Here is a 21810-nt window from a genome sequence, read left to right on the forward strand (position 1 = left end):
CTATCCAGATGGATCATCCTGGGGAATGTTGCAGGTTAGAGGGCAAAGACACGCCAGAAGGCTTGAGAGCACATTCCACAAGGGGCATGGCGACCTCTGCTGCTCTTCAAAGTGATGTCCCAATCAGACATTTGTTCAGCGGCCACTTGGTCGTCTATTTACACGTTTGTGAGACATTACTGCCTGGATTAATCATCCAGTCAGGAAGGACACTTTGCAAAAACAGTCCTTTGTTCAGTCCATGACCACAGTTAAAACAAAATATAATTCGTACTCCCACCACCAAATTATTACTGCTTTGGGAGTCTATCATAAGATGAGGAAAAGGTGGGAGGACACAATCCGTTCGAAGAACAAGTTACTTACCGCTGGTAACGTTCTTTCGATTGGACGTTCCTCCCACGTATTCCTCATCGCCCCTCCCAGCCTACCCCGAATTTACATGTTCTTACACTTCACGATTTCTTGGAGCTTAGGGTCTATGGCACGCCTGGTAATTCCTCTTCAGGAGATGAAAATAGAACTGAAGCCAACAGGCCCTACGTGCGCTACTTATGCTGATGAGGATGTCGACAGTTTAACGGAGGACCTCGAGGGACATCGATGGGACGGCACACAGCAGACCCGGTCTAAAAAAAAATCTGAAACAGCTGAAGCTGGAAGGATAATTATCATAAGAGGAATACATGCGAGGAACATCCAATTGAAAGAAGGTTGCCAGGGGGAACTAACTTGTTTTTGGCACCTAGTTATTTATGCACATTAGAAGATACAAGTTTCCTTCTTCCTATCAGGCAGTAAGTTTCTTCCTGTGGTACTATGTGCACTACCAGCCCAAACACATGGAGCTGTGTGGGCGAAAGCAGGGGCACAAGGTTATATGCGTCTGTTTCCTATTTTTTTGTTGGCGTATTTTTACTTGCTATACTCTTACGTCCCGTCCCCTTTCCTCCATACTGCATGAGCGTCCCTCGCGAGGGACGGGAGACGGAACCTTTTTCACCAGAAAAATCTTCTTCCCCTCTAAGTTTAGAGGCGCGGCCCTGGGAGCATGCATTGCCCTGACTCTACCCTCCGGCGCCACACCTAAGTCCCAAAGACACGTCGACAATAGATATACCATTACCTAATGACACCAGATTATTAGGGGGGAGGATGGTGGAACGTATGGAGGAAAGGGGACTATGGACTAAGAGTACGTTAGTCACTACGGTGGGTAACTCATAATTACTCTTACGGCCTGTCCCCTTTCTTCCATACTGCATGGGCGATTGCAACTGAATGTAGCCCCAGGGTGGAAGGAGACCCTCCTTAAGCAAACAGGTTCCGGAGAACTGCCTCTCTGAAAGCCACATCCGACCTGGAGCCGGCATCCAAACAGTAATGCTTGCAGAAAGCCAATGGGGTGGTCCTGCCCCCGCCCTGCTTATGACCTGCCAGGGGACATGGAGCTGAAAGGCGATGGCCGTTGCCTTGGCCCTGACCGCGTGGTCATGCATATTCGCCAGAAGGGTCTATGCTGGCCCTCATATGCTTCCTTGATGGCCGAGACCATCCAGCGGGAAATGGAGGCTTTGGAGGCCCAATAGCCTGGCCTGGCGCCTCCAAAAGTGATGAATAGGGCATCTGATTTGCGGAAGCCCTTGATCCTGTCCAGATAGAATTTCAGGGCCCGCCTGACGTCTAGACAGTGCAGAACTCTCCGAGGCTCGTCCTTCAGGTCAGCAAAGAATATAGGAAGGACAATCTCCTCGTTTAAGTGAAAGGCTGATGGCACCTTAGGTAGAAATGCTGGATGGGTCCGCAGGACCACCTTGTTCTTGTGAAAGGTAGTGTACGGCTCTGAGGCGACTAGGGCCTGGATCTCACTGACCCTGCGTGCCGATGTGAGGCAGACTAGCAGAGCCGTCTTGATTGTGACCAGCCTGATGTCCGCGGATGCCATAGGCTTAAACGGCTTGAGCACGAGGGCGCCCAAGACGAGATTCAAATCCCACACAGGGTGTGGCTTCCTGATGGGCGGGTAGAGTCTAGCAAGTCCAGCCAATTGCGGGAGCGAAAGAAGTTATCTGTAGGTAGGGTTTCCAAAGCAAAACCCTGTAAGTCGAAATCCGCTGGACTCTCGACCGACGATTCGAGGGGCGACTCTCCGCATCGGCGTAGGTCCAGGGGGGGTCCCGGCCCCGGACTGGTTCCCACCATTCATCTGCCTCTTCTAGGCATTTGCAGAAGCGCCGTCACCGGTCGCCTTCCCCATCCTCTTCGGAGGACTCCGCCAGACGCGGGTTGCTTGTCCCACCAAGCATTCATCACCGGCGGAATGGGACGCATTTCGCAAGGAGATTATGGCGATTTTCGAATCGCAGGGCACAGTTTCATCCGCGCCTTTGAGAGAAGCCGTCAAGGAACGAGTTGGGGCCGCCGCTCGCACTCCTTCGGGCTCGGGCGGTCGGCGCGATCGGGAGCCGTCAAGGTCCTGATCGGACATGGTTGATCGCCATAGCACACGTGCCAGGTCCCGGTCCTCGACGCCCTCGAGACCGTCGGAGCCTGTGAGGCCTTCTAAGAAGGCATCGAAGCCGTCGGGGCCATGTCCGTCGAGGGACTCTCTCGAGGCTCCGGCTCCAAGGAAGTCGTCGGTGCCGAGGCCGTCAGACACCCTCGGGGCTCCAGCCTCGAAGCCGTTGTCTGTCGGCGGCGCCTCGGTCGACGCCTATTCTATCGACGCCCTTGATGCCTTTTGAGAAGGATTTACCGGAGGTGCCCCGAAGGGTGGAAACTCTGAGGAAGGCCCTCAGTAAATCAGTGAGTCCTGGATTTGAGCCTTTTTCTGTACCCTCATCCAGGGATTTATTCAAGCATTTGGAATACATTTCGGAGGTTTGAAGAAGGGTCAGATGAGGGGATTGTGCCTCCTTAGGTTCCTGATGACCTGTTGTCTGGTCACAGCCAGATGGAAGACCTGCGTCAGTCCTTACATGACGCCAGTGATCTGGACACCTCTCCGGAGGTTGAGTTTGGCAGGCCTGAGCTTGGTACACATGCCAAGTCATCGTAGAGGTGTCTCATGTCGAGGGTGACAGAGTACTTGGGGTGGTCTGCCTCACCTGTGGATTTTCTGCAGGATGACCTGACAGATGTATTGGACCAAGGACCACCCACTGCCCCGGTGCTGCCATTTCATATGGCCTTACAGAGAAGGGTGGCGGCAGCTTGAACTGCTCCAGAGAGTATCCCGGTAGTAAGTCGTTACTGAAAATACCGTCCAGCCAGTGGCGACCCCTGCTACTTGTCTACGCACCCCACTCTGGAGAGTTTGGTGGTGCAGGCGGCTACGGCCCAAGCGAAGCAGGCTGCATACCCTACCATCCCTCCGAATAGGGACGACAAGCGCTTTGATGGTTGGGCGAAGAAAGTATTTTCATCTGGGGGTATGGCTTTACAGGCAGCCAACTCAGTTAGTGCCTTGGCAAGATTCACTCACACTCTGTGGAATTGTGTATCTTTGGCGGCTGAACATTTTCCTGAAGGGTAGGAACGGGATGGTTTTCTAGCACTCGTTCAAGATGGCAAGGATGCCGTGTGTGAATCCGTTGAGTCGGGTCTGGCCGTGGCAGACTGTGTCAGCCGGTCCATGGCTGCGAGCACCATAATGCGCAGGTTTGCGTGGTTGCGGAAGTCTGGGTTTGCTCCTGATGTACAGTCCCGGCTTCTCATGCCCTTTGATGGTGTCCATCATTTTGGCAGCAAGGCTGACGAGAGCCTTGAGAGGTTGCAGACTTCCAAAGCTGCAGCAAAGTCCTTGAGCGCTGCAGTACGTCAACCTGTCTTTTTGTCCTAGGGGACAGCAATGGAGGGGAGGTTCCTTTCGATGCTACTCTTCCTTTTGTAGGTCGAGAGGAGGTGCCAGTCAAAGGGGCCAACGTAGGAGTACCAGAGGTGGAAAACAAGGTACTGAAGTGCCAAAACTGCTCGGGCAGTTGCCTCCTTGCCCTCATACACTGCTGCAGCCTCTTCCGCTCAGTCCTGAGGCCAAGGCCATGGTTTGTCGGTTGGGGGAAGGCCAGCGCAGCATCTTGCAGAATGGCGTGCCATTACTTCAGATGTGTGTTCTGGAGATCATGGCCCACGGCTACTGTCTTCCTTTTCGGCAGTGGCCTCACGACAATCCACCGGGGAAGCTCTTTGAATCGTCCAGATCCGCTCCTTATGCAGGAAATCCTATCCCTGCTGGATAAAGGCGCCATAGAACTGGTGCCTGTAGCGGAGAGGAACAAGGGATGGTATTCCCCCATATTTTTTTATCCCGAAAAAAGATGGGGGATTGAGAACTATCATGGACTTGCGTGGTTTGAACAGCTCCCCAGGAAGGACAAGTTCAAGATGGTTACTTTCTCAAGTCCTCCAGGCACTTCAACTTCAGGATTGGTTGGTGTCTCTCGACCTCAAGGATGCTTACTTTCACGTGCCGATTCATCCCAAGCACAGGAAGTACCTGAGGTTCGCGGTTGACGACTCGCATTTTCAGTTTCGGGTCCTGCAGTTCGGATTGACCTCCGCCCCGAGGGTCTTCAGCAAGCTAATGGTGGTGGTGGCAGCGTACATCAGGAAGGGGGATTCACTTCTACCCCTACCTGGACGATTGGTTGATCAGGGCACGCTCTCCCGAGCAAGCCCTGGATCATCTGTCCGTCACCTGCCACTCCCTTCACAAGCTGGGCTTCTCCCTCAACTTGAAGTCTCATTTGACACCTACCCAGCTGCTCCAGTTCCTCAGAGCAGTGCTTGACACACATCCCTGGGGCAGTGTTTGCCTCCCCAGGTGAGGGCTCATCACATTCTGCAGATGGTGGACAAGTTTCAATGTGCCCAGAATCTCCCGGCGTTCGAGGTTGCTCAGTCTCATGGCATCCTGCATTCTACTGTTGCCAGAGGCCAGGCTGCGGATGAGCTCTCTGTAGTGGGCTCTCGATGCAGTGGTCGCAGTCTTCTGGCAGGATGTCGAATCCGTTTCAGGTGCCGCCCTCGGTCGCCCAGGATCTTCTTTGGTGGGCCGTCAAAGGCAATCTGTTGAGGGGTGCACCATTTTGGCTACCCTGGCCGGAGGTGACGATTGTGACTGACGCATCCCTCACGGGATCGGGAGCTCATGCCAACGAGTTGACAGTCAGCGGTCGTTGGTCGTCACCGTCGGAGTCCAGACTCCACATCAATCTGTTAGAGCTGCGCGCTGTCAGGCTAGCCCTGAAGGCTTTTCTGCCATCTGTCCTGATTATGACGGACAATACAGTGACAATGCACTACCTCCAGAAAAAGGGGGGGCAGGTCACTCCCACTGTGCAGAGAGGCGATGCAGCTCTAGTTCTGGGCCATCCAGCAGGAAATTTCGATCTCGGCGGTTCATCTGGCCGGAGATGAAAACACGGCGGCGGACGCTCTGAGCAGGCAGAGCACGGTCTCTCACGAGTGGGAGCTGGCTCAGGAAGTTCTTTTGGAGATCTTCGCCATTTGTGGGACCCCAGAAGTGGATCTCTTTGCCACCAGTGTCAACCGGAAGTGCGAAAGATTCTGCTCGCAGGAATTTCCTCCAAGAAGAGCCTTAGGGGACGTGTTCGTAGTGGAGTGGTCCTTCCCACTGCTGTATGCATTTCCTCCAGTCCCCGTCATTCCGCAAGTGTTGCGGAGGTTACAAAGGCATGGGCCAGGAGTGTGTGGTAACTGGACCTTCTGGACATGTCCATCTGCCCTCCAGGCCGTCTTCCCTACTGAGACGATCTGCTCTCACGGGATGGCGGTCGGGTTCTCCATCCTGAGGTCAAGCCCCTCAGCCTTCATGCTTGGTATCTGAAAGGTTGAGGAATATGGATTGGGACCTCCCCGAAGACGTGTTGGAGGTGTTGCTGTCAGCAAGAAGGCCCGCAACAAAATCCCCGTGCCGTTGCCGAAAGTTCTGCGACTGGTGCAGGGTAAAGAATGTGGATCCTGTTAAATGTTCAATTCCTATAGTTCTGTCTTTTTTGCTTTCATTAGCCCACAAGGGCCTGCAAGTGGGTACCATTAAGGGTTACCTGGCGGCGCTGTCCATATTTAAGCGCTCGCCTGAGGGGTGTTCTTATTTTAAAATTCATTTGATTTCTCAGTTTCTCAAAGGGCTAACTAATGTGTTCCCACCGTCACCTTTCCAGGTGCCGGGATGGGATTTGAATTTAGTTCTAAAGTTCCTAATGGGAGCTCTGTTTGAGCCCTTACATTCTTGTCCATTGAGACTGTTGTCCTTTAAGACCGTATTTCTAGTTGCGGTTACTTCCGCTCGCAGAGTGAGTTGCAGGCACTTTCCGCCAAGCCACCTTTCACGGTGTTCCATAAGGACAGGGTTGTCCTTGGGGTTCGTCCTTCTTTTCTTCCAAAGGTTGTCGGAATTTCATTTGAGCCAGAAGGTAATTCTTCCGGCCTTTTATCCCCCTCCGCATCCTGGTAAGGAAGAGGAGAGGCTCCATAGGTTGGATCCTAGGAAAGCTTTGAGCTTCTATCTATCTCGGATGTCCCGTGTCAGAGTGAAAGATCAGCTCTTTGTTGGATATGCTGGAAGGCGTTTAGGTCAAGCTGTTTCTAAGCAGACCATGTCCAGATGGATAATTTTGACGCTGTCTGAATGTTGCCGTTTGTCGGGTAAGGACCCTCCGGTAGGCTTACGGGCTCATTCTACTAGGGGTGTGGCTGCCTCCACTGCTTTGCAGAGGGGTGTTCCCATTCGTAATATCTGTGAAGCAGCCACATGGGCCTCTGTCCATATTTTTGTGAGAGACTATTCCCTGGATTCCATCCATGGGCAGGATTTGGCCTTTGGTAAGGCGGTCCTCTATTCAGCAATTTGATTGGGCATTCTAAAATTCTAAATTCTTTTCCCACCTCCAGGTGTTGGTGTTGGGGAGAATTCTCATTTATGGCTAATTTCCCTCACCTAGTGAGTCCCCCAGCAGCTTTGCTGGACTTCTGGAGTTTATTTTTTTCCTCTTGGTAAGAGCAAGAGCTTTTCCCCCACTCTTAGCTGTGTTTTGCTATGTGTTTCCATTTGTTTTGTGATTGTGGACTCTGAAGTACACCACTTCAATAGCCCCCTTTTTGTGTGTGACACAGCACCTTCAGTGCCGTGACACAGGGTTGTCTTTGAGACTTCCCTCGACTCCATTTCTGATGCGACTACTGTCCCTCAGAAAAGGGTAAAGTTACCCTTAACTTTACTTAGTCAATCTACCACAGATCCAGTACACCCCATCTTCCATGGAGTACTGGAAAGGGTTAACTCGTATCCCTTTGTATCTGTACCTCCTAGAGCATTGTTTCGCTCTTTTAACATTTAGACTTGGCTGGTGGCAGTGGTATCTACCCTAACTTTTCTACCGCGATTATATTAGATAAACGTGGTACTGTTCTTGGCTATTATATTAGCCTCGAAAATAAACCTGCTTGACCAAATCGTCTTTCTCTTGGCTCCGGTTGGGTTTATTCGCCATTTCTTTTTGTTAAAGTCCTTCTTGTGTTTTACTTTGCACGGCAAACTAGGTTTGCCTTCTTTGTTCACTGTCTTTTGGCGGGCTTCTGCCCAGAAGCCCTCCTCAAGGCGCCTGGGTGTCTAGCTGGGCTGAATGTGAGGGAGGGAGTGTAGTCACCCCCTGCACAGGGTATCCTAGGAAACCCAAGTCGCACTTTATGATTGGCCAGGGTAGTTGTCCATGCTGAACAACCCCCCTGCTGGGTGATTGACAGCCAGGCTGTGGGAATGGGGTTTTTTTGCATAAAAGACAGGTCTCTTGGGCTAGAAGTCAGAGAGTTTCCACTGGAACTAAAAGGAACCGAAGAGAAGCATAGAGAACAACGGCTGCTGCAACTACCTCGTCCCGGTGAAGTCCTGCTGCAGTCCTGAGCTATCTGCTCTTCAACGACTCGGAGAAGATCCAATCCGGAGTCGTCTTCCCTTGAGCTTGGTGGGGATAACCAGCTCATCTTCTACAGGCAGATATCCTCTTCCGTGGACGAAATCGCTGCACACTGCTGTAGTCGTCCGGTTAGCCACCTGAAGAGCGCCTCCTGTTTTTAAGGAGTGCACCTTTTATTCCTTGTCGCTGCTGCTGGCTTCATCCCTGTGTGGTGCAGACCCCCTTCAGACGTCCTCCTTCACAACGAAGCTCCAGGAATCGTGGGTCTGCGGGAAACCAACAGGAACAACTGCCAGGGCACTAGCTGCACCACTGGAACAAGGTAGTGTTCTGTTGAGGAAACTGGGTGAATGCCTTTTTTCTTCATTTCCAAGGCTTGCCCTTGTCTTCCCTCCTTCTTATAACTTTTGCTTCCGAACATTGACAATATCGAAGTACTTTTGGCTACGTTGAATCGTGAACTGTCTGACCGTGTGATCTTCAGCAACTGGCCCCGGTCGCTTTCGACCCTGGCTCCGGCCCTTTGACTTTTGACCTCCTGACTCAGTGTTTCTTGATTCTGCCTGCCTAACCAAAATATTGCCTGTGATTTTGCCTCCAACTCCCTCTGGGTAGCTCAGGTGCTAAGTGTGTTTTTGCCGCAGTAGCCCTTCATGCCACGGATACGCGTTTGTTTAGTAGACCGAACTGTCAAAAAGTGATCGCAATCGTATTCGCGGTAACATGTTTTGTTCATAGCACCGGTTCATTCAAACACAGGGTACTTACCTTAAGACTTACTGTACAAAGTGAATTGGTTAGTTGTAGTATATTTAACTTCTAGTTTTTATTGAAGTTTAATAGAAGTGTTGTGTTTATAACGAATGGTTCAAAAATAAATGTACTTATATTTTTCTACCTGAAACCTTGAGTCAGTGTTTGCTTGAGTCACAGTAATTGTGGTCCCTTTGTGTAATCTCTGCTACTGCTCATATACTCTTGAGATAAGCCTTGCTGCTGCGCAGTGCTACCACTCTGACATAGTAGTACAGGCTGGTACCAAAGGTAAAACTTGTATTGCCACCTGTAGTCTTAATTGTGTGTAGTGGTCCCTAAGGGCACTGCAAGGGATTCTGCCGAACTGTTGGTACTGCTTTGAGAGTCTGTCAGAGATGTGGAATACGTCGGAGGACACAATCCCCTCGAAGAACAAGTTACTTTCTTACCTGGTAACGTTCTTTCGATGGGATGTTCCTCCGACGTATTCCACATGGAACTCTCCCAGCCTTCCCCTCTACAGAATTTCTTATGCAATTGCAGTTTACGTTTCCGCAAGGCTTTCTGTATTGATACTGGCAGAAGATTGGTACCACATGTTCTGGGGAAAAACCACAACTGAGGCTACGGGCGTCGTGCATCCTACTTATAACATCTGGTGACGTCGGCTCAACAGAGGCCCTCAAGGGACAGCGTATCTACGTCATTGACGAAGGACACCGACGGCGAAACATTTTCCGAAGCAGCACAGCTGTGGACATTACTGTTAGAGATGTGGAATACGTCGGAGGAACATCCCGTCGAAAGAACGTTACCCGGTAAGGAAGTAACTTGTTTGTCTCTTCTTCGACTCTTTGAGATTAGTGATGGGGTGGCTCAAAATATACCCAAGTCTTAAGTTCCAACGATTTATTAGAAGAAAAATAAGTTGTCACAATTGGGGTAATTGTCTTTCAAAGTCTGACTTTGAATACTTACCTGCCTTTTGACTCCCTTTCCAATAATTTTCTTAAGTCTGCGCCCATCCTCAGGTTTGCCCTTCTTGGTTTTCCTAAATACACAGTTCTATAGTTCTTGTCCCTTGCTTGGTTTGGTCCCTCTGGGTTTGTTCTATGTTTTCACAGAATGCATTTTCCTTAATGGATTTTCCTTTTTAGTTTTTGGGTTTGGACATGATCAGAATGCAAACATTTCATGTGTTTGCATTAAACAGTCTTTTCCTTAAAATGCATTGTCTGTGTTTCCTCTAGTTCTGTTATTCTGTGGAGCTGCGCTGTTACCCACAATGAATCACCACTTTTGTTTTGCATAAGTCGCCCTGAGTGGTATGGGTATATAGTCTTCCCCTTCTCTAGCGGGTTGGCAGGCTGAAGAATGATGGCCAGGAAAGTTGCCCAGAGCAATGCCAAAGGTTAGGATTGATTCCAAACCTTACAGCCATCTCCTCTTCTGTTTTGCATAAGTCACTCTGAGTGGGAAAGGTATGCCCAGACGTGGGTCCCGAGCATGCTGGGTCTAGAGACCCAAGCTACTCCTCACTGTTAACGCCCAATGAGGCTGAAACATGGCTGCAGCTGCTTGTGGTCTCATGCAAGAAGGATGTGACCTAGCAGTTTGGACTGCCCCTTTTGGCGTTGGTCCAAGCCTGATTTGCATATGGTCTTTCCCCTTCTGTAGTGGCTTGGCAGGCTGAAGAATGATGGTCTGGAGGGTTGCCCAGAGCAATGCCAGAGGTTAGGATTAATTCCAAACCTTTCATCCATCACCTCTTGTTTTGCACAATGCAGCTCTTCAGTTACTCTTCTCCTCGTACTAATAGGGTGCTGTGCTTCGATGGCATTGACTCGATGTCACTCGAGGGCCTCCGTCTCAAGGATGATGTAATCGAAGGCATAATTAGCACGTGCAGCGCCCGTTGGCTTCAGTTCCGTTTTTCTGCGAATGCTATCGCTTTGAGAAATCTGGCGCCCTTCATTACTACATACGACTTCATTACTTTGTATGAGACGAGTATGTCTTTGTCGACACAGACTACTCCGTAGACCGGGTTCAAGAAGTGTCGAGATTGTGGTTCAAAAGTCATTGACGGATCCACACCGTATATGTTTTGTGGTGTCTCGGGGTGGAGCATAAGACATAAGGCCTGATTTGGACTGCTCTAAGTGCCAGTCGATGACTGGGAAGGCCTTGAAGGAGCAAAAGGAAAAATTGGCAGAAGGTCGAAACCCCACATCTACCCTGACCAAAAAACCTTCGACTGAGTTGACGGGCGTCTCTCCTCCGAGGAAGAGTATTAAGAGGTTGAGATCGAGGAGTGGCTCCCACCACTCCTCATCGTCCTTGAAGTCCAAGAAGAGGCACCATAGGTCGCCTTCTTCGATTTAGTCAGATACTTTCCCTGAGAGAGTATCTTGCCCCACAAAAAAATCCACTTGGCCGAATGGGAGGCTTTCAGAGCAGAGCTGCTAAAAATATTTGAAAAGTAGAAACCCCCAAGCCATGCTCATACCGCACCTTCCAAAAAAGCCGGTAAGTAAAGGGCTTGACCTAAATCATGCGCGCCATCTAGCCTGGGACGAAGGGCTGATCCTCATCTGGAGTCGTCGAGGCCGGTATCCGATGACGTGTCATCAAGGAACTGTCGACCCGAAAGCATAAGTAGAGGTTGTCAACGCCAGCTGCACCATCGACGCCAGCCAAGCCTTCGGTATTGCCTTCGTCTAAGGTATTGACAATAGCTGCACCGGCATTGCCAGCTTCACCATCGACGTTGAGCGCCCAATCAAAACCTATGGCGCCATTGAAAAAAGTTTTGACGACTCCTCCCACGTCAAATTAAACCCTTGATGCCTGAAAAAACGTATGTACCTTTACTAAGGAAGGACTATTTTAAGTCCCTTACCTCAATATGAGGAGAAGGAACCCTCAGACAATGATGCACCATTTGGCCTCTAGTTTGGTACGCCAAATGTGCCAGAAAATCTTATCGCTGAGGAATCAAGGTTGAAAGATCTTTGACCATCTGCAGACGGACAATGGGGTGGATACCTCACCTGAGCTACAGTTTGGAAGATCAGAGGCTGGGGAGCATGCTGATGCGTCAGATCGGCAGCTCATGTTGAAGGTAGTAGAATTATGGGGTCGACTAGAGCTCTGTTACCATTTGAACAGGATGATCTGATGGACATCCTGGACAAGGGTCCTCGGTCATGCCCTATATTACCTTTTCACCTTGCTTTGTAAAAAAAAGGGTGGCAGCAAATTGGGAGATGCCATAAACCAATCCGGCTGTGAATAAGTGTTACCAAGAAGTACAGCCCTTCCAGTAGTGACCCCAACAACCTGTCTAAACACCCCAATCCAGAGAGTCTGGTGGTACAGGCAACTACTGGATCTTCTAAGTAAGCAACTTAACCCACCATCCCTCCAGACAGGGACAAAAGAGTAGATGGATGGACAAGGAAGGTATTTTCTGCAGGGAGTACTGCTTTCAAATTAGCCAACTCCAGATGTGCCATTGCAAAATGTACTTTCACTCCATGGGGGCTGCATTTCCATGGCGCCCAGAGCACCTTCCTGCAGGGGATGAAAGAGACTGGTTCTTAGCCATAATTTGAAACGGCAAAGAAGCCATGTGTGAGTCTCTTCAATCGGGTCTGGATTCTGCTGGCCGCTTCAGCAGAGCCATGGCTACTAGCACCGTTATACACAGATTTGCGTGGTTGAGGAAGTCTGGTTTTGCACCGCATGTGCAGTCTAGACTCCTCTACATGCCCTTTGACGGGTCTCACCTTTTTGGCAACAAGGCTGACGAGAGCCTTGAGAAGTTGCAGACCTCAAAGGTGGCAGCCAAATCTTTAGGCAGCCTCAGCCTTTTCGCCCTAGTGGACAGCCTTGGAGGGCTAGATGTTTTTGCTTCTACTCAGTTGGAAGAGCGAGAGGAATGGCTGGTCAGAGGCCAAAGTAAGTTCCCTTGTGGTGGACGAGGGAGAGGTGTGAAGCCAGCTGAAGCATGGCCATCTTTACCATCTACCACTGCATCAGCTGCCTCAAAATGTGAAGTCTTGAGTCATAACTCACCAGTGGGGGGGGGCAGACCATCTCAGCATCTAGAAGAATGGCGAGACATTACTTTGGATGCTTGAGCATTGGAAACCATAGCCCATGGGTACTGCCTTACTTTTATACAGAGACCTCTGAGCAATCCACCAGTGAGCCACTTCCAGATCCGCTCCTTGTGCAGAAAATGTTAACCCTCCTAGAGAAAGGCACTATAGAGCCGGTGCCTGTAGCATAGAGAAACAAGGGATGGTATTCACCTTATTTCCGAATACCCAAAAAGGGCAGAGGACTGAGACCCATCTTGGACTTGAGATACTTGAACAAGTTCCTCAGGAAGAACACATTCAAGATGGTCACTCTTTCTCACATCCTTCAGGCCCTCAACTCCAGAATTGGATGGTGTCATTTTACCTTCAGGAAGCTTATTTTCATGTGCCAATCCATCTCAAACCCAGAAAATACCTGAGGTTCGCAATTGGCAGTTCTCAATATCAATTTCGAGTTCTGCCATTCGGGCTCACCTCTGCCCCAAGGGTTTTCACAAAACTGATGGCGGTAGTAGCAGCGAGTCTCAGGAGAGGGGGTGTCGTGTCTACCCCCTACTTGGACGATTGCCTGATCAAAGCGCGTTCTCCCGAAAAAGTACTGGATCATCTCAACGTCACCTGCCACACACCTCAGACTGGGTTTCTCCCTCAATTACAAGAAGTCCCATATGGCACCTTCTCAAAAGCTCCAGTTCATCAGGGCTGTACTGGATACATCCTTGGGAAAGAGCTCGGCACCCGAGGTGAGGGCTCAAGACATTCTACAGATGGTCTCCAAATTTCAGAGTGCCCAGCATCTCCCGGCCTTTGATTTTCTGAGGTTGCTCTGCCTCATGGCATCTTCGATCTCTGGTGCCAGAGGCCCGTCTGAGAATGAGATCCCTTCAATGGGCTCTCAGAGCTCAATGGTCCCAGTTATCAGGAAAGATGTCGGACCTACTTCAGGTTCCAAGCAGGGTCGCACTGAATCGTCTGTCGTCGGCCTACGAGGACAACATTCTGAAGGGAGAACCCTTTTGGCAACCATGGCTGGAGATGACAGTAGTGACTGATGCCTCACTCACAGGGCGGGGAGCCCACACCAAAGAACTGACAGTCGGCGGTCGTTGGTCTCAGTCGGAGTCCAAACTACATATCAATATTTTCGAGCTGTGGGCAATCAGACTAGCGCTGTGTGTTGTAGGGTCACTACCACTGTGCAGAGAGGCAATGCAGCTCTGGTATACTGGGCAATTCAAGAAGGAATCTTATCGGTAGTTCATCTAGCCGGAGAGGAAAATAAGGCAGCAGATGCTCTGAGCAGGCAGAGCCAGTATCCCAGGAGTGGGAATTACCCCAGGAAGTCCTTCAAGAGATCTTCACCCTTTGGGGAACCCCTCAAGTGGATCTGTCTGTGACTGGTGTGAACTGGAAGTGCGATCTGTACGGCTCCAGGGAATTTCCCTCCAAGAGGAGCTCTAGGAGACACGTTCATAGTGTCCTGGGAGGTTCCACTCCTGTACGTGTTTCCTCCAGTTCCCGTCATTCCTCACATGATCAGGAGGTTGAGAAAGTTCGGGAAATACATGATCCGGATTGGACCAGAAGGACGTGGTACCTGGACCTTCTGGACATGTCCATCTGCCCTCCAATAAGTCTTCCACAAAGCGAGGACCTTCTCTCGCGAGAGGAGGGTTGGGTTCTCCATCCAGAGGCGAAGACACTCCGCCTTCACGCATGGTTTCTGAGAGGCTGAGATACAAGGACTGGGACCTCACAGATGATGTAATGGAGATTTTGCTTTCGGCCAGAAGGTAGCAACAAAGTCCTTGTACCCTTGCCATTTGAATACATTCTGCAGCTGGCACAATAACAAGAATGTAGACCCATTTCTGTGTGAAACACAGGATGTTTTAGCCATTCTACTATCCTTAGCCAATCTGGGGCTCCTGGTTGGTACTATTAAAGGCTATTTGGCGGCTATGTGCATCTTTGTCACTCGTCAGAGGAATGTTCATATTTCAAAATTCCACTGGTGACACAATTTCTAAAGGGCTCACCAATGTGATTCTCCCCCCCATCCCCTCTAATCTCCTTTGCAGGTTCCAATTTGGGACTTTAATCTGATATTAAAATGTCTTGTTTGCACTCTTTGAACTTTTACACTCATGTCCTTTAAGGTTGTTTACCTTTAAAACCATTCTCTTGGTAGCTCTAACTTTACCCCGTAGAGTGAGTGCGTTGGAGGCACTTTCGTCCATGCCACCCTTTACTATCTTCCATAAAGATAGGGTTGTTCTGAGGGTTAAACCCTCATTGTTACCAAAATCCTTTCTGATTTTCACGTACGGCAGAAAACTGTATTCCCTTCTTTCTATCCCACACCTCATCCTGGCAAGGAGGAGGAGAGATTACACAGGTTGGACCCTCACAGAGCTCTGAGCTTTTATATATCTAGGATGTCAACACTTAGCACTGATGATCAGCTCTTCATTGGCTATTACGAAACAGACCATATACAGGTGGATTATTCTGGCAATTTCAGAATGATCCAGACTGGCAGGCAAGGATCCTCCTCAAGGGTTAAGAGCCCATTCCACCAGGGGCATGGCTACCTCTACAGCAATACAAAGGGGTGTACAATAAAGTATTTGTGAGTCAGCAACGTGGTCTACGATTCACACGTTCACAAAACATTACTGCCTAGAGTCTTCCCTCGGTCAGGATGGGAGCTTTGAAAAAGCAGTCCTGCATTTGGTTAATGAAAACCTTTGAAAAAACTAAAATGCTTACTCCCTCCACCAAATCTAATACTGCTTTGGGAGTCAATCAAAGATGAGGAATACGTGGTTGGACAAAATCCATTCGAAGAACAAGTTACTGACCCCTGGTAACGTTCTGTCGACTGGATGTTCCTCCCACGTATTCCTCATCGCCCTCCCAACCTACCCCACAGTAGAATTTCCCATGCTATTACAGCTTTCGCTCCTTCAAGGCTGAGTATGGTTATTCCTGTGGTTATGCAGGTATTTCTACTGTAAGAAAAAGAACGGGCGCGGCGCATTCTATATATGCCTTCAATGACATCCTCGAGATGGAGGCCCCCAGGTACATCAAGTGAAAGCCATTGACGCACGGTGCCCTCTGCAGAAAAAACAATCCAGAAGCAGCTGAAGCTGTATATCGAATTTCAAATAGGAGTAATAGGTGGGAGGACCATCCAGTCGAACGAACGTTACCAGGGGTAAGTAACTTTTTCTTCCATGGAATAGCTCTGTAGTCCCTTTCTTGGGTCACTTTTCCACAGTATGTTCAGGCATGGGTGGCCCTTTGACTGCGCTAACCCCTCTGCATCCTTTGTCAGGCATATCTGGATGTTCAAATGTTTTCACCAGTTAGAGGAAGCAAGGATGTGTCTTCACACTCAATGATAAGTGTTTGACAAGTCTTTCTTGACTGCCGTGCCCTTCAGGATCCATTTACCGTTGATCAGCTGTTTAACTGACCATATTACTGGAGACCCTCCTTGGGAACCTTTGACCGAGACCAGCTTCAAATGTATGCCTATGTTTCATGTCTGTTGTTGTGTTGTTGGAAATTCAATAAACAGTTATTTAAAAAAACAATACTATTGGAGTTACCGAGCCCCTACTACATATTAAAGGGTTATAGTTACAATACTTCTATCCAAAAGGAAGTGATATTCCCTCGTGTGGGCATATTTGCGGTTGTTGAATCCTAAATGGGCCTTTTGATGGTCCCATTTCTAATTCTCAACTTACAGGTAAATGGCGTTGACTGAGCAGAAGCAGAACCTTTATGGGGCATGCCAGGTTTTTCTTTGCTTTTATGCAATAAGGTGCCACTTTTTAGATTTGGTCTTAAGCTTCATTCTATGGGCATTGGTCCAGTGAGTTGGAACGCATTTGTGAGGGTGAACAGTTTTTTTATTTTATTTTTTATGTTGGATATACCTTCCCTGTGGGCGCAGGCCATTGCTGTTTTCTCTTGCTAATAATGTGCTACTGTTTGATTATTCAGTTGATCTAAGCATGTGCCTAAAATTGTCTTAAATGTAATTGCTGCAATGAAAAAATAAAATGAAATTGCAAACTAAAATGTTTTGTTTAAGTGTACACCACAGGGGAAAGCACTGTGATCCATCAGCTACCCTCCCTTCTGGTTCTCTTCCAACTTCTGTCTGTGTTCCCGCCAATTACTCTGTCTTCTTCCCATGGTTCATTAAACCATAATGTACTGCCCATTCCATTTTAGTCCCAAAATGTCATCTTTTCGTCTTGTAGTTTGTTTCCAGTGTGGATTTTCTTTGCTGCACTGCTTCTGTGTTAAATGAAATCACGTTGTTGTAAATGTCACCATGACGTTCTTAGTTCCTACATTTGTTTTTTCACCTGTTGAGGAAGACTATTTTGAGTAACCAGTGTTGCATAGTTTCGTTAATTTGTATGCACCCGATTAGCTAGTTCTTCCAAAATGGGAATTTTAAATGGACTGTGAAACTTTATCGAAGCAATACCATGACAAGAAGCTCTTGAAAAAATGCATGATTTCCAAATGTAGGATTTCTGCTACAAAGTGCTCCAGCACTACTAAGCAATCCTCTGTCGGATTGTATGGATTACTTGAGTCCGCGTAGTGGGAGCTTAGACTGTTTTTAAAAGCGTCTGCAAAGCCAAATCCTTCATTGGACTGTTCTGCAATGTTATACCACATGTTTGTCTTTTTCAGGTATCCTTGGGTCCCCAACTCAAGAGGACTTAAACTGTATAATCAATTTAAAAGCCAGAAACTACTTGCTTTCCCTGCCTCACAAAAATAAGGTTCCTTGGAACAGACTTTTCCAAAATGCTGATCCCAAAGGTAAGGTACACCGAAAATAAAATTTTGAAAGCATTAAGTCATTTGAATAGCAATTTCTGCAAATAAAAACTCAAACATCCAATGAAGCTTATACTCCATGTAATGTAAAAAGATTTAATGCAGATCCCTTAAATGCAATACTTCAGTATTGACTTCTGTTGGTGAGTACTGTATATTTCATTGTGTGCTTTTAAAGTGGTATTTGCGGGAACATTTGTTCCTTGGAAAGAGTATGTTTTATAAAGCCATTCTTCAGGACTCTGCTGTTACCTCAGTCAAGCAACCTCCTTTTACGCCTGACCTCCGTGTCCAGTAAGGGTGCCTCAGCATGTTGCTTCTCTCAAGGTGCAAAATCAATGAGCTTTTGAGTAACTCCCTACCACCTAGCTTACTGACGCCATTATAATTTATTTTTTACATTCTAATGCATGACTACTAAATTCAAAACAAAATTGCATAGATGAATTGACTACCAGAGAGAGTAAGTAGACTCTGTTCCTTCGAATTACTTTAAGTTGGCTTATATCTTTCAGTATGCTTGGGATCAGGGAAGTCTGTTTTTGGTTTTGATCGAAATTTGGCAAAGCCGTCTTTGTCCCAATAATGCTATAGTTTAGTGGGGCTTTCCAGTTTGTTAGGGATGCTGTGTTCAGTGGTGAAAGGGTGGACATCGGAGATTCTCATTTTCTCACCACCTTCCAATGTCCTCAACCATACAACTTTGAAGTGGAACGCTTGTGTGTCCCTTTTGTACAGGACAAAAACTTTGAAACAATGCTCATGGCATTTTACAAATTCTGGCATATATTATGGTTGCAGCTGCAGCATCATGTTTTACAGCGTCATTTAAGTGCTTTGTAATGGCAATGATCCGATGTACTGTGGGCACAGGCACCATGAACATGTTGTACAATGCTCCACTATACCATTAATGACCTGCAGACTATTGGATTTTTCCGTGTTACACAAATGAACAGATAATTGTATAGTTTTTTTTACCCTATTTTTCCTCATTGTGCTGGGGTCAAAGGGGAAGTAGGATGTGATCCAATTATACTGTCTGTATAAGATTTTTTATTGTTTGAATGGCTTGTGTAATTAACTGGGTGTGGCGATAGTTCTGTAAATAGTTTTTAATTGTGATGTTACAAAAGGGATGCATTTTGGATAAATTAAATAAATGAAGGTAAACGCATATGTTGAAGACTAAAAGAGAAAAATATTTAGCATTATGACATTGATGGTATCAGTGTTAACCCCTTAAGTGCCATGGGTATTTCTCCCCAGTGCCAGGGCCTTTTTTGGTGATTTCGGTATGTGGCCATTCAATAGCATGTAACTTTTGTGTTACATGAGGTATCTCGGCCAAATGTGGCTCCTTTTTTTCCCACATGTAGGAGGTCGTAACGCCACCCAGGAATCCTAGGTTGCTGTAGGGGGGTGAGAGAAAATGAGCAAAAAGTGTGAACATTTTGGGTTTTGCCAATAAAATGATGTACAAAGAAGCCTGTGGTTTTTTCCTTGTAAGAGATAGGAACGAATAGTTTTCTGTGCTGAATTCCTCAATTTCCTAGCTTTCAAGAACAGGTTGAGTGGAAACGAAATAAAATTATTTTGATGTGGTTATCAACCGTTTTGTGAGAGGTAGGCGATTTTAGCCATTTTTTCCAATTGGACATGCATGGACGGAATGGAAGAAAAGGGTAGGAAAGCCGAATTGGAGGACAGAAAGGCAAGTATTTCTGAAAAGTAGACAAAATTCCAAGTTTCGGAAGGGGTGATTTTAATAGGTCAGGCAACAACTAGGTAGGGGAAACTGCCATAGATTGGGGGAAAAGCGAGAAAATGACCGGAAAAAAAGGTATGTGTTGGACATGGTTGGCTTGGTACGGCAATGGCTTCTATGAATTTTGAGAAAAGCAATGACCCGCTACATTCCCCCGACTCTAGCAGTTAGAAGAGCACACATTTTTTTGTATTTTTTTACCACAAGCCAAACACTGAGCCATGGTACACAGGAGTTTTACGATCACGGCCTGAATCCCTCCCTGGGGTCAGATGACCCTTCCTAGGAGCAGATATCTGCCCCCAGGGAGGGTTGCATGAGGTGGGGCCCTCCATTTGGGGTGGGGGGTGGTGAGTGCCACCCCCCATTGCAGTACAACATTCGCTGCCAATTTAGGGTGCCCCTCAGCCCCCCCTAAAATGCAGCCTACGATTTTGGATTTTTATTTTTGTTTACCCAAGTTCGCTTGGCGCAGATGGCCACATTAGTGTGCCAATCTGCCCCCAGGGTGCCCAAACCCTACTGCCCCATCTATTGGGGGTCCTGCCCCACCTTTTGTGGTGGCCCTCTCCTCACCCACACCGAACGGAGGGGGAGGGGCACATCATGCAGTCCTTCCTAGGAGGCTCAGGGAGGGCTGCATGAGGTATTCCCCCCCAGCCATTTGGGTTGGGGGGGAAGAGGGCCACCACTATGCCGTTTCAGTTAGACGTCCCTACTTGTTTTTCTTGTCAGTGACACTTCGCTAGGGCGGATCCCCCATCCTCTTTGCTTAGAAAGCTTGGGTCGGACCACCAGTGGGACTCATGTCTTTACTGCGACTCCCTTTCGATCCGGGCGCTTCAACGTTATTTGGAGCTGTGAGAGGTCGTCTTTCAGCGCTCTCCCCCATTGCATCTTGTTATGTTTATCGAGGAAAAGAAAAAACGCCCGGTGAGTTCTTTACTTTATAGAGCACCCCGGCCAGGGGACACTTTCCCAGGGTCTTCCCGGTCCAGGAGGAGCAGCAAAGGTTCTATTACCAGAGCTTGCCCTGAGGCGCCTTCTAGGCCTAAAAATTGTACCAGAGTTTTCTCTGAGGACCTCCGTAAGGGGCCTATTGACACCAGATTACTATCCGAGGCCCCTCTTGTGGGGTGGTTTGTTAGCCCAGTTCTACTGTGGCGGTGGGTACTGGAGCTTGATTCGAGGTCTCCTCGGCGGGAGCTTCCCGTAAAAACTGGTTACACCCTGAGGCCTCAGTTGAGGCTGTTGATACCGAAAGAAAGTTCAAGGCCCGTTGTGAAGGGGCTTTAGATACCGGGCTCGGGTCCGAGGCCCCTCGTTTGGAGGCTAGGGTGACCAACAGTTCTGAGACCTGTCAAGGTCTTGTCGGTGAAGTGTGTTGCTCATCGCTCTCGTTAAAGCGGTGACACCAGACCTGTTGCGGGGGAACGCAGTGAGGTCTTGGACCGGAATTCCTCCGTTACCGCTGGTGCCGAGGTCCTTCCGTTGAATGCTTTTCTGGCTGATGGCATGTCTAAAAAACATTCTAGGCCACGCAGTACCGGCTCGGCTGAGGTTCCTTGTGTAAAGGCTAAGATGAAGACCCCTGACCCACCTGTCGAGACCCCTGTTTCACTTCCACACGTGTCGCAGTTCTCCTCAGGTGCTGATAAAATGGTGTCTGCTTCCGCCAAGACTACGGCAGCCATTTTGGATACCTCCCTTACAACTATGCCATCGGCCCTAGGTGTGGGGAGTGGGTTTCCTGGTGAACATAGTTTTCCTTGTGCACATCCTTTTCGTCCAGTTTGACTGGAACGCTCGGATGCCCCTTCCACACAATCTCGCTTATTGGCGCCCTTGATTTATGTGGACACCAGTGGGGAAGGGCCCTCTTGGCAACCCTCTCCCTTGTGTCCCTGGAATTACTCCGCTCATGAGGCCTCCTCCAGTGGCACCTAAATCACCCATGAAGGAGTATTTTCGAGGCTTGTTTAGGGAGATATGTCCGCCTGCGCAGACGATTCCAGCTGCAGCACCTGTGGTTCCGCCGGAGCCACCCTTACCTGCTGGGCCTCCCCCGACTCATCCTCCTTTGCCTACGTTGTCCCCTGTGGACAAGTCTGCAGTGGTGTCTGAGTCTCAGCCTGATCCGGATCTGTCGGACGATGCACAAGAGGATCAGGACAGCCCCGCTCTGTCAGAGCCTTTTACGACCGTGTGCTGGGCATGATGTCTGTTGGATGTTCCAGTACCCGAGGCACCCGCTCTGCAGGATGGCATGCTTTTGGGGGCATTCACCTGGTCTCCTTCGGAGCGTACCAGCTTGTTCTTGCAAAAGGACGTTTTAGCCGAGGTCCGTAAAGTTTGGGAAAAA

The 21810-nt window shown here is 48.6% G+C and overlaps 1 protein-coding gene across 1 annotated transcript in view; it reads left to right on the forward strand.

Annotated features, from left to right (window-relative positions):
* Positions 1-21810, forward strand: part of MAPK1 (mitogen-activated protein kinase 1) — an 806732-nt gene that overhangs the window by 577947 nt on the left and 206975 nt on the right. Inside the window, exon 6 of the mRNA XM_069619984.1 lies at positions 17531-17662. Within this exon, the coding sequence (XP_069476085.1) occupies positions 17531-17662 (132 nt within the window). The remainder of the gene's footprint in view (positions 1-17530; positions 17663-21810) is intronic.

This window comes from Ambystoma mexicanum, chromosome 10 (assembly GCF_040938575.1).
Source record: "Ambystoma mexicanum isolate Mex_15411 chromosome 10, UKY_AmexF1_1, whole genome shotgun sequence".
NCBI lineage: Eukaryota > Metazoa > Chordata > Amphibia > Caudata > Ambystomatidae > Ambystoma > Ambystoma mexicanum.